General features: G+C 39.6%; 2 protein-coding genes across 2 annotated transcripts; one reads left to right on the top strand and one right to left on the bottom strand.

The window, feature by feature from the left end:
* Positions 1-412: 412 nt before the first annotated feature.
* Positions 413-2,934, top strand: LOC129584569 (uncharacterized). Its single transcript, XM_055476784.1, has 10 exons — positions 413-553; positions 687-856; positions 917-1,036; positions 1,137-1,263; positions 1,453-1,625; positions 1,691-1,807; positions 1,909-2,044; positions 2,121-2,281; positions 2,425-2,559; positions 2,629-2,934. Exons 2-10 carry the CDS (start codon positions 734-736, stop codon positions 2,680-2,682), a joined length of 1,146 nt encoding a protein of 381 aa, XP_055332759.1. The 5' UTR covers positions 413-553; positions 687-733; the 3' UTR covers positions 2,683-2,934.
* Positions 2,875-11,562, bottom strand: LOC129584567 (glutamate receptor ionotropic, NMDA 2B-like). The gene is made up of 21 exons (XM_055476783.1): positions 10,968-11,562; positions 10,784-10,883; positions 10,592-10,729; positions 10,113-10,169; positions 9,712-9,779; positions 8,796-8,909; positions 7,853-8,109; positions 7,441-7,621; positions 7,079-7,226; positions 6,739-6,889; positions 6,621-6,678; positions 6,208-6,352; positions 5,847-5,970; positions 5,639-5,701; positions 5,339-5,464; positions 5,116-5,232; positions 4,510-4,771; positions 4,364-4,409; positions 4,173-4,231; positions 4,021-4,097; positions 2,875-3,553 (listed from the first exon to the last, which is right to left on the bottom strand). Exons 1-21 carry the CDS (start codon positions 11,117-11,119, stop codon positions 2,952-2,954), a joined length of 3,045 nt encoding a protein of 1,014 aa, XP_055332758.1. The 5' UTR covers positions 11,120-11,562; the 3' UTR covers positions 2,875-2,951.
* Positions 11,563-12,149: the final 587 nt, after the last annotated feature.

The raw sequence follows: 12,149 nt of genomic DNA, 5'->3' as shown, positions 1-12,149 counted from the left end.
TTACGAAAGCATGGCGCTTATCCTGCAAAACGTTTTCAAATGTGGCAATGAAGAAATCTGCAATGAAATTTTTTATAGTGGTAAATAAATGCTTGCAGCTTAATTCCACGCTACAAAGATTAACGCCATCTTTACAGTAGCACCGCAGTGACGGTAACAGTTTCACCTAGTAATCTTGACCTTATTACCGCAGTACATCTATGCGTATGAACCCACGGCGGATCCCAATCGTGCCACAATCTTTGCGACGTATCAGGAAATTGGAGGGGATATTCGTTTTACTGTGGAAGCCACCTTTACGCGAACGGGAATGACAGTCGTGTGTATACCTAAAATTAATTAAAACAACGGCATCTCACACGGAAATGTACATATTGTTATGTTGCGGCTTGCCATTTGTCATGCTTTGCAGACATACACGCATGCAGACGTTCTCGATAACATTATGGCTCGACGCAAATACAAACGGGTTATACCGAAGCGATTTCTGGGTTATTACGAGAACGATGCCAAAAAAGAATCCAAAATTATGCTAAATTTGCTTCCGTACTGCGTAAGTATGTTTTACGGCCACATTCTAACTCTTAACGCGGCACAAAATTTTTAATGCAGTACTTGGTGTAAAGAGATGGTTATGAGTGCGCGACATTTACTTGGTTGTTTCTAATGGCATTTTACTCGTGCAGCGCGCCGAGAGAAGGGTCAGTATACGTCCAACAGTAAGCTGAGTTTGATGGGCCCACCCGGCGAATCATACCGCTACCAGGAAATTCTCGACCCGGAAACAATGTCAATCACCTATCCGTTTTTTATTGGAGAAAAACAGAAGATATTTGTGGAAGGAAAAGCGCTGGAGGTTTGTTGCCCTATACAACAAAGGATCACGTAAATCCATCAACTGGTTAAATTTTTGCAGTACTCCTTTAATGTGTACCAAACGGAGAACTCGACTGTCATCAAAGGTGAATTCGTGCAGACGAACGGCGATGCATCGTACACGATTACCGGAGTTTTTGATGGCGAAGGGATCGATATGGTAAGAAATGCCATTTCAAAAGCACTTAAATGCGCCAGCAGGATCTTCCTGCTTTACGCAGATTGTGATTTTTTACCACATGTGTTGACCTTTTTTCCAGACATATAGCGGAAATAATGTGGTGGCAACTCGGCATTACAAGCGCGCACTACCTATCGAAATCTATGGAAAATTTGAGTCCCTTACCGCGAATTCCGAAAACTATACAGAATTCAGTTCTGTCTTCTGTGAGTGCGACGTGTATACAAATTTAATATACTTTATGTGTTCCGAACGCTAGGCCTAAAAAATAGCGAATAATATAAATTATTTAGTCCTATTCTTGAATGTGTTCGTATACCTCTATATGAATTTGAGGCATTCCGTTTTATAATACTCGTAATTTTTCTGTTTGTGAGTGCTATGGCTAATTTTAGTGGATCCTGTTTTGGGTTCCGAGTCTGATGCCGGTTCACGTGTCCGTTTTTATCGAAAGAACGGCACGTATCATCAGGAGATCATCAACATTTTGGGAAGCAAGGAGTCCGTAGATATTCCCTTTCACCTTGGTGTCCCAGTTTCCCAAGAAATCGGCGGCAAGAACTTCGAAGTGAATAATTCCCGGACATATCTGTATGATATGTTTAAACTAATACTGAATTTTTAAACTTCCAGATAACTTATACGTACGACGGCGGAGAGAATCCGATACTTTTTATTCACTTTGTTAACACAGATGGCGACTTAAGCTTTAAAGTGCGCTATACCGTAGATGCGAGAGGAATTGAAGCGGTAACGTTTCTTTTATAAAGCTGTTTTACAGATACCTAAATACGACAGTTCTTTCCAATTGTGGAGGTTACGTTCTTAGTTGCAAAATTTGGATTTTGCAGTTTTACCGCCGCGAAACCAGCACCGCTTCAATAACTGCTAGACGCTTTTTTCGTCGGCGTCTTCCTAGTATAGTCTTCGGACGATATGAGTCCATTGGAGCCTCGCCGAATTTTAACAGCTTCGCTTATTCCATCCGTACGCATTTAACTTTGTCAAAAATATTTTAAATGCCGATAACGATGCGGCATCTGTCTTGGTGTTTTTTTGCAAGATTTCCCGGAAATTACACGGAAGACCATCACGGAATACGCTGAAGCGAATGATAGTTATGTACAACGCTTTCAGTACGGCATTGACAGTCCGTTTACCCACGTACCTTTCACTCTGGGAGAAAGCCATGATCAGCTGGTCAAAAGTAAATGGTGGATGGAGGTGAGGTTGACGTGAATCCCATCAGTGACCGTTCTGTGGTACTGGAATTTATTATGCAGCGAGTAGTCGCTGTGACCTCTGCACCTGACAGGTTAAAAGATCTTAGGAACGCCAAATCGGTAACTGCAGTATTTATGTTTCAGTACACCTATTATGCATATGAAGGCGAACGGACATTCCTTATTTCGATTTTCAAAGAGAAGTTCAATAATGGCAGTGCGCCTACGTTTCAAGACTTTATTCGCATTGGCGACTTTGACGAACACGGCTACAATTCGGTTTGTCCAGCCATTTCAGATGACTGGTGCACATATCACATCTGTAACGAATACATCGCTTTTTTATAGACGTACATGTGTGGAAATGTTACTGCCAGTCGAGTTTATCGCCGCTTACATTGAGCCTTGGAACGCTGGAATAATTTTTCTTTGTTTTTTTTGCGGTAAAACTTCTGATTTGGGGCTTGCAATTTTAGTTTATTCTTTTTTCTCTGGATGGTAGAGTGCGGTACACTGTGATCATCTAAGCGATACTTAACATGGGAAGACTGACGTAACTGAATTCCTTCATTTTATTATTGTGTTTTTCCTGTGTATGATCAGTTTTGTTAATACGATTCAATTTTTTGCGCATAAAGGTTACTGAGATCGGAAGCATTCCTAATTCTGAATTATAAAACCGTTTCCATTTCCACCACATGCAAACTAGTGCCATTGATATCCGCATCCTGCATTCCCGGTCGTTTACCGGTGCGCTTTCGCAGCGGTGTTTCGGGACCTGCTGGTGCCCCGCTGCGCGGCTGCCCCACAATACTGTCCACTTTTCTTAGCGGTGATTTGCGCAACCGCTTCTGAATGTTCTCCAGCTTGTGCACCTGCATGCGAGCGATGACCAACTCGGCGCTAATCCTGGCCAGGTCGTCTTCCACAGCGCTGGACCGACGCCGTTCGGTGTTCACAGGAATATCGGTGTCCGGCACTAGTTGACGTGGATGCCGAATTTTTTCCGCTCGCACTGCTTTGAAGATGTTAACGCTAAGAAACTGGCAGGTACTACTCTCAAACACCGCACTGCAGATGCCGAAATTAATGAATTTAAAGTAGATCCATTCCACAATGAGACACAGTATTCCACTGACGATTCCCGCGCCCAGGAAAATGAAAGCGCTTGTAAAATTCTTTGGGCCTAAAGCGTGGGAAGACTTGTCCTCCTTTTGGGATTTCAGATTACAGGCGCCGGTTAGCCAGAATTGTTGTAGTTGTTCCAAGTATCCTGAATTTCCAACACGGAAATAAGAGCATTAATGATTTACATATTACGTATAATGACGCGTTTCCTGCACATCCCTTCCGTAACCTTAACCATACGGTTGAACATTTGCAATATAATTACCAATTTAAGTTGTTATTGAATTGTAGACCATTGTTCCAGTGCCACATGGAAACCAATAAAATTTAAGCAACAAAGTTTAAGCAGCTTTTCAATTTTTACGTAACTGCAGTACCTCTGCAATTGTTTGAGAACCTCAAATTATTCCAGTTATAAGAAACTTCTTATGTAATCTTATATAGATATACTCATTGTTCGTAAATTGTGAGTCGCAGAAAAATTCAGACTTAAGTATACGTTGGCCCAGCTTTAGTTATGTACAGATACAGTATTTGCATGTAAAAAAGCCTATTAATCTATGAAAAAGTGATAGTGCAAGGGCATCTAAAGGCAACTAAAATTGCACGAACCGTTTTGTTGATATTTAAGAAGGTGCTCATCAAATACAGCAATTAATGGAGATCCCTGTGGAAATCCAATAGCGTAACTAAAACAGAACCAAAGATTTTTCATCACTTTCGTGTACCCTTATTGTGTCTACTGCCTGTAGATTGGTTTTTACCCTGTTGTTGCAAACCAGGATCCAACAGTTTGTATTTTGCAAGCCGTATCCGAACCGACCTACAAAGCATCAAACTTATTTTTATTAAAGTTAGGAACACAAAACACACAAATGATTTCATACAAAATCGGCCATAAGCAATGCAGTAACTATTCCAGTAAGTACTTAGCTGATTACATTGACCGCTTTACCCGGTATTCAAGAACCGAAGCGTCGTACAGAAAGGCATCCAGTTGTCTAAAATATTATGACAAGTGTTGGTTTAAACTGCGGATGGTGTCATTGATCATACGCGTATTGCGTGTTATAAAAACACCGAACAGATGTGTTTACATACCCGTTCTTTACCGCTTCGATCCCTTGGGATATATTGTCCTTGTTATACTTTTGCATATAATGGTACATGTGCTCATAAGTCTGCCGAATCGTCTCCACAGTTGATCCCGATGATATGGTGCCGAATCTAAATGGATTACTTTTCGATTCATTATGAAACCGACGATCCTGGATGCCTTGAATCAGCAGTAGATCATCCCTGGTTATCATAAATGTGGCTAGATTGGCAGTGTAAACCGCTATAAACACGAAGGCGCAGCACGCTGCAAAAAATTACAACCCAGATCGAATTAAGCTCAAATTTCATCAACCGTAAAGCATCTTCTGGACAGCTCTACTTATTCATGCATAGACATTCATAAACGCCTCCATTTACGTCAAAAAACCCGTCAGCGTTTATGCATACAACTTTTCTCTCCCACTGAGGATTATGTACACACATACTTATAAAACTCTGTAGTAAAAAAAACAAACAGCCGTAGCGGTTCAAAATTTTACAGAAGTTTAACTACCGCAGCCTTTTTTAGATTAACCAGTTCTATATTATTCTGTAAAGCCGCGCAGACAGATGCAGAGAAATATATACTCGTACTTAATTTGTGCTTACCCCAAACAGCAGTAAGAAATTTGGCAGTAAATGACCTTGGCAAAATAACCGGACAAGGAGCTCCAAAAAAGATGGTAAAAACAAGCCAATATACCCGGAAAAAGCTAAAGCGATTATCTGCAAATAAGAACTGGTTTACGTATTCTGGATTGATTCCGGCAGTGACACGCGATATAAACATAAAACTTATCTCTGCTAATTTACCGCGTGCCGGATACAGTACCTTCGTCTGGAATGGACTGCATGTTGAACCCGGAAGGGCTCAACCATTCAAAAGCAAAAATGAAAATGCTAACTGTCTGGATGCATGCCACCACTAACACAATCCATGTAACGTAGTCAAAAGGTTCTGAAATAACAATCGACAAAGATGGGCATTAAATCACTAGCAAAATTAAGTACTAGGGAAGTCCACCGCTTTAGGCTAGCACTCTAACCTAAGTTTCGAAGCGTTTTCGAGCGGCGATTAATACACAGGAAGGTATAATTTTCTAATGTCAGCCTTTTTTAAAAATCTGTTTACCAAGAAATGCCGTTGGTGAAATGCGTCCCTCTTGTTTAGCGACTACAATTCCTATGCCGGTCCCTAAAATAATCGTAATAAGTAACATTGCTCACATAAATCTTCGTCAGGACTCTCTGTGAGAACATGAAACCCATAGCAGTGACTATTGTATATGTATGCTATGGGACTGAATTTGCTGATCGGTTCCCAGTTCCGCTTGATTTACCTAAGTATGCCGTAGAAAAACTGATTGCCGCTTGCCGCTCTTTCGTCACAGTTAACGAGGTCATTGCCAAATGGGCTTTCCTTTTCAGCAGATCAGCAACCAGTCCGTTCCAGCTTCCATTTATCTAAATTAATTTCCATCGTTTCAGCGAAATTCATATCCACAAACCGGAAATATTATTGTTCTTAAAACCACAGTGGACAGTCCCTTTTATGGATATATATGCCTAATATGCGTACAAAGGGGATGGTTACAACTGATCCATACTTAAACTGCATACATAGAAAAAACTGAAGTACCTCAAACTTCTTGTCTGGTAATTGGTGACACTATTTACTGTTTTTATTAAAAAGAATTTTACCGTTTTCCGTCCCCATTTCAAATCTTCGACTTGATATATGTCGAAAGTAAATCCGATGTCTGCGCCGAGTTTTGTGAGCAGATCGATGGAAAGTCCAGTGCAACACCAATCTTGCCAGCTTTCGGTGATATTAACAACATCCAAGCTGCAAAGAGACATTAACTAAACAATTGACTATATAGAAATTATAAATTCGGATACCTTCAAGGCTAGAAACTCGAAGCACGCTTATATTTTGAAAAGAGCGAATACTGCGCTGATTTCAAAATGTCTGATACACTAACACTACAAAAATAAATGTTCGATTTTAGTTGCTTGCGTTAGCAGTATAATTTTTTAAATTATGTAAAACAGATATTGGACAATCTGAGTCAGTTATCACAGCAAGAAGCCATAAGGTCAAATGCACTTACACCGCCTTGGGGCGCACGCGGCAAGGGGCTGTACGAACTTCGCATTTACCACCAGGACCTGCATTGGAAATCAGTTTTTCTGCATTATCAATCGTAGCGGGCATTTGTTCCTATTGACCTGTAGGCTTTATCCAAACATACGGCACTTCTTCTAACGTAACCACGGTTAAATGAAATTTTTCCGGTCGTCCACGGGGAGGCACAGGTAAGTGTGCAGGCCACATAATATCGCTCAGTTGCAATCCAAGGAGAGTGTTCCAGCTGCCGACCTGATATACGAGTATATACGTGTATTACTTGAATAGATCGGCGTCAGCACGAAGCAGTAAAAAATCATTTACGCGCCAGAATCCCACACGACGAGGTCGGTTAGGAACCCCGTTCTTATAGTGCTTCACAACAATTATTCCCGAATGTACACCTGAATTCTACCAGAAACGTTACTATTAGCTATTCACCTGTTTCCAGGCACGCGTTCGCTGCTTTTTATCGATAACCAAATTGACGACATCAAACTCGGCGTACGTTGTGCCACCATCTTTTGTAAACTGAATTTCAGGACTGTTTCGGCTGGTCAGTAATGGTACTTTAACTTTGCGCATCGCTCTAAAAATATTCAGTGTCCGTATTTTTTATTGATAAAACTTCTTCATATATTTTTGCACTACGATAGCACCACGAAACTGCAGGTGTTTATGGTGTGATAAACACAGTACCCGTGCAAAAAATGACGATCTTGTGTACTTCATTTATTAATATACGGCAAAAAAACTTGAATTTTGTTAATTATAGATTTCTACTCGTAGAGTCAACTACTTACTTGTAAAAGTCTCTTCCCAGTGCCCACACAGCATCGTCCGTATCACAAGAAATGTTTGGACTAAACGAACTGGCCGACACGTTAGATTCCTGAACTAATATATCCATGGCATGGCCATATATCTTTATCCCGTTGCCGACAATTTTAATCATATTCGCTTCGGTCATGTCCATATCAATTCCTATATCGGTACAGTATATACATACACGGCAATCAATGCAGCCCGCTGCCAGTGGTAATGAATAAATTTGCTCCAGATTAATTTGCAACTGATACCCACAATAATGACAAAGTTATTACCACGCAAATCCAGAATACAGAGATTTCCTTAGGTTATAAATAATGCAAGTACGCATGTATTACAAATTTTAAAAGTAATATACTGTAGTATGACTTTTAAACATGTGGTTACCTAACATGCCGACAGGATATTCCGGTGGCGGGGGAATGGTTTTCGTAGTCATATCGCCGATAACTTTCTGCATGCAGATCCACATGTGATCTGGCCCTGTTAACCCCAATTCGGAAGCAATCTGCAGTATGGCCACCGCCGCATTTTTATGAGCAAAGAACATTATCACACGGGTTTCGCTGTCCAGTGTTTGCATATGCTTTCGTATGTCGTCGGGCTGGAGCGAAGTAATCTCGATAATACTCAAGATCTGCGTCCTGCATAATAAATAGAACTGTTCATGTAAGAGTTATGTGGTCCTATATTAACTGCCAAAAATGACATCCTCTGGATATGCGTACAGAATACACAAAGTTAGATGTAGACATAGACAGCGTTACATTCTACAACAAATTTAAATTGTTGTGAAATATCTGTTGATGCAGAAATAACAATAATGATATTATTACTGTATTATTGTTTTCAGAAATAAAGTTTGTTTATGCCGTGACTTATAGAGTGATGTGGATGAGACACAGTAGATCTGTTATCTATACAGTAGTGTACGTGTACTTTGTGTGTCAGGACACATCTTGCAAGACGATCAATGCCGCATGCCATATGTAATCCAAGCGGTCTGCATTGGCCAATACACCGCACAAAAACTGCGAATTTACGTCACTGGAATCGTAAATCGGTTTATTGTCTCCTGTATTGGTGCGCGCGACTTGTGATTACACACCATCGTTTTCATGTCACACTTAATTATTCTTAAGATGGGATAACTGGGAACATAAAAAACATTGCACTCGTGTCTCTGGGGAGCGCCGATAAGGGCTTATGTTCCGTAAACCAACAGCATTCTATACACCGGAATTCGCCATTGCAACTCACAATGCGCTCAACATTGCTTTAGTTATGTGCTATCACAAATGCGCGTTTAACTCTTTAATTATGTGCTTACTTAAAAGTTTCCTTATTGCGTTCCTGCCGAATGGCATTGATGAAAGCATCGTGTCCAGCAAGTGCCTTCACCATCACTATAGAAAACTGTGTCCATTTGTAACGCTCCAAGATGCTGTAAGGCAAAAAGGCTATTGTTACAGCTGCACAGTTGTTTAAATTAGAATAAACTAAATTATTTAATAATCATAATAAATAATAATAGTAAGCGTACCGTTAATCAAAGACAGGCGCGCGTTTAAATATTCTAGATCTTTAATTAAAACATATGTGCACTTCAGTTATTAGTACCAAAAGAAGTCACATAACAGTGGAACTTCTTAATAACAGCAATATATATCAGTGCGTGGATGAGTGAGAAGGAAAGGTGTTGTTCTTTAAATTTTAACAGCAGAAGACAGCAATAACCGGGAACCGCAAATATATTTTAAACTTGTAATTATTAGTTTATCAAGTAGAGGAAAGGATACAACAGTTACGTACATAAATCAAAACTTTAAGATAGTGGATGTGGAAGGATTTTTGCGAAGCAATGCCATACCATAGACACACTTTTACAGCTAATTTTGCAGTAAAAAAAATTACGTTTCTTTCAAGACATTAGAAAAGCGTAAAAAGCATCTTGCAGACAACTTAGAAAGTTATCATGGACAAGTCGTAAGCCATACAAACAGGGATTAGTTTATTAAATTTTGTTGTCAACTTGTGTGTTCTGGAAAAGTTTGTAGAATTAAAAGAAAGAAAGTATGTATATCTGGGCTGTTTCATATTAATTTGTAAGGATTTTCATTCAGTTTTGTTCGTTCTAAGGATCGCGGAGCGACAGGTCGCATAATACGTACACAAGTACGGCTTCCTTTATACAAGTCGTACCCTGAATAAGTACAGGCGTATCATCATGGATGTACTGTAAGTACCTGAATGCAGCTTTTACTTGATGGTGGATCGTGGAAGCCATTTGAATCACCAGAAGATCATCAGATGACTGCAATTCATCCCGAAATAATTCCATATAGTTCCACTGTGTTTACTGTACATTGTGTTAGTATACCCATTTTTTGCCCGACAAAAGTACGCTTTTTAGATACACTTTTCGCCAACTAAAAATGTTTGTCAAATTTTTAGCTTTTATATTACACCTCGGTTATTTGGGCAGCAGAAAATTTATACATGATTACTAATTCTTAAGTACTGTTAAATTTATTTTATAGCGAGCGAACAAATTATGATCTCAGCATGTAATATACTTCTATAGATGTATCTGTAAGGGACGCTAATTAGTAAAATTACCATACTTGTTTATATAATTTCTACTTACACGCTCTGCTCTTTCAGTCTGCCAAGATATTACCGGTATTTGCAAATAGGACGACAACTGCAGAAAAAAAATTATTAAATTTACTAATAAATTATTAACTTTACTCTAGTAAATCTATAATATTAAATGCACCACATTATGAACACAGAAAACTGGTCCGACCAGCACCCCAAAGAAAGTACTAGAGGCTCAGTGAACCGTAAAATATAAAGACAACGATTACTGAGTTTTGATTATGATTGCTTTCCAGGATATTTACGTAGTACATAATTATGGATCGCAAAACTAAAACAATTTATCACATGCAACGTATTGCAGTTTTTTAAATGCTCAAGCATCGCACATTGCACTTGCACAGTTGAAACCTTCTAGGAATACACAACATACAACATTTTATGTGACATTGACATTGCAAAATTAGATCAAAAACTGCTAATAGACAGGGCAAAACGTAATACTACGCTTTATACTTTTCTTACTTGAAACAAATATTGTAACGCATTGACCTCGTCCACTTTTGCGTCTTCGTAAAATGACACGGAAACCAGCGCATTAACATTCTGGGCTAAGATTTTATTGCAGATAATGCTGAGAATATTACTCGGTCCAAGAAAACCCTAAAAAGTAATCTATTTCTTAGGCAGTTTAAATTTTATTTAAAAATCGCTTACATCAAGAGAAATAACCGGTGGAGGAAGAATTTTCACCGTTTTTGTGAAACCAAAACGGTTATTTGAAAAGTAGTCTACGACGGCACGATGGGAATTCCGCCTGAAACCAGTAAAATTTACTGTAAATGATTATATTTAAAGGTGAATACGCATTCGAATCAGCAGTTCACCAAATTAAACTTACTGTAAAAGCATTTGTTGTTTAGCATTTGTCACCAGTATACCGAAACGCACCTCGGCAGCAGTGCCATGCGCCAATGCCGGTAAGCAAACAACACACAATGCGGCAAACCATAATCTGCTCACTGGGTCTCGAAGAAAACCAACAATACCCATTATTCTCAAAGTTGGATGAGGATTTAATCAGGATTAGAATATTTTTCTCCTGGCAATAAGTAGCTTTATCCCGCTTATTTCCGGTGTACAAGTTGAAACTTAACGATCGCAATCAGGAAGTGAGCAAATGCCTACAGTCCTGTCGTCTAGTCAGGCGGTTACATTGGTTCAGCACTGTCATGATCATTAATCCCCACAGGCTACAGCTTGGTAGGGGAAAACAGAGGGGGTCGACAAAAGCGAACACATAACAGCCAATTGAAAAGGCCGCAACAGGCCGGTTATGGCCGGGAATAAATGGGCAATGTACCAGGATCGACACCAATTTTGTACCCTTGAAAATGGACGATTAATCTTATTAATGATACCTTCGCTGGTATACATATGTACATGTATATGGCACACTGGAGACAGTGATAGCAAATCTAGTATCCTTTAATCTCTCCTAAATATGTAATATCTTGTTACTTTGTGGCTTCCGCCGTTGAATAGCCGGGTTTCGATATTCCTGTCAAGCGTACCGCGGATGCCCGATTTGTCAAAACGCTATCGATCAAGTTCCGGTGCGAGGAAGTTATATTAGATTTTCTGAATTAATTTAGTAACGTATGCGTAGCAGCTTTGCCCTTTTACGGTCCCTCTACAGCACTTCATCAGACAAGTTGTATGATTGTATTTGACACAAGTCTTAAGGCTAATTTGCAATGCACGGCCAAGCGCATATTTGGAACGCAGATGTATATTATTTCCAGTGTTCCTTGGATTGTACCCATATGACAACTGATCTTGTTGTGTAATTTTCATTGTGTATACCGGCAGGAAGGATGAGGCACAGTGTCCGTGCAAACGCGGCATCCGAATGCAAGTCTTTGTATAACCGTGCTATTATTTAGACACGTGAATATGGTACAAAACATGAATCGAGCGAACAAGTAGACACATGTAATATTAGCAATTACCGAAGTTACTAATAAGCCGGGATACGTATTTCCATTTCAGGAGCATGGGAGCCTATCCAATGGGAGCATTA

Source organism: Paramacrobiotus metropolitanus, unplaced genomic scaffold (assembly GCF_019649055.1).
Source record: "Paramacrobiotus metropolitanus isolate TYO unplaced genomic scaffold, Prichtersi_v1.0 Parri_scaffold0000014, whole genome shotgun sequence".
Classification (NCBI taxonomy): domain Eukaryota; kingdom Metazoa; phylum Tardigrada; class Eutardigrada; order Parachela; family Macrobiotidae; genus Paramacrobiotus; species Paramacrobiotus metropolitanus.
This window is presented reverse-complemented; position numbering and strand designations above follow the sequence as displayed.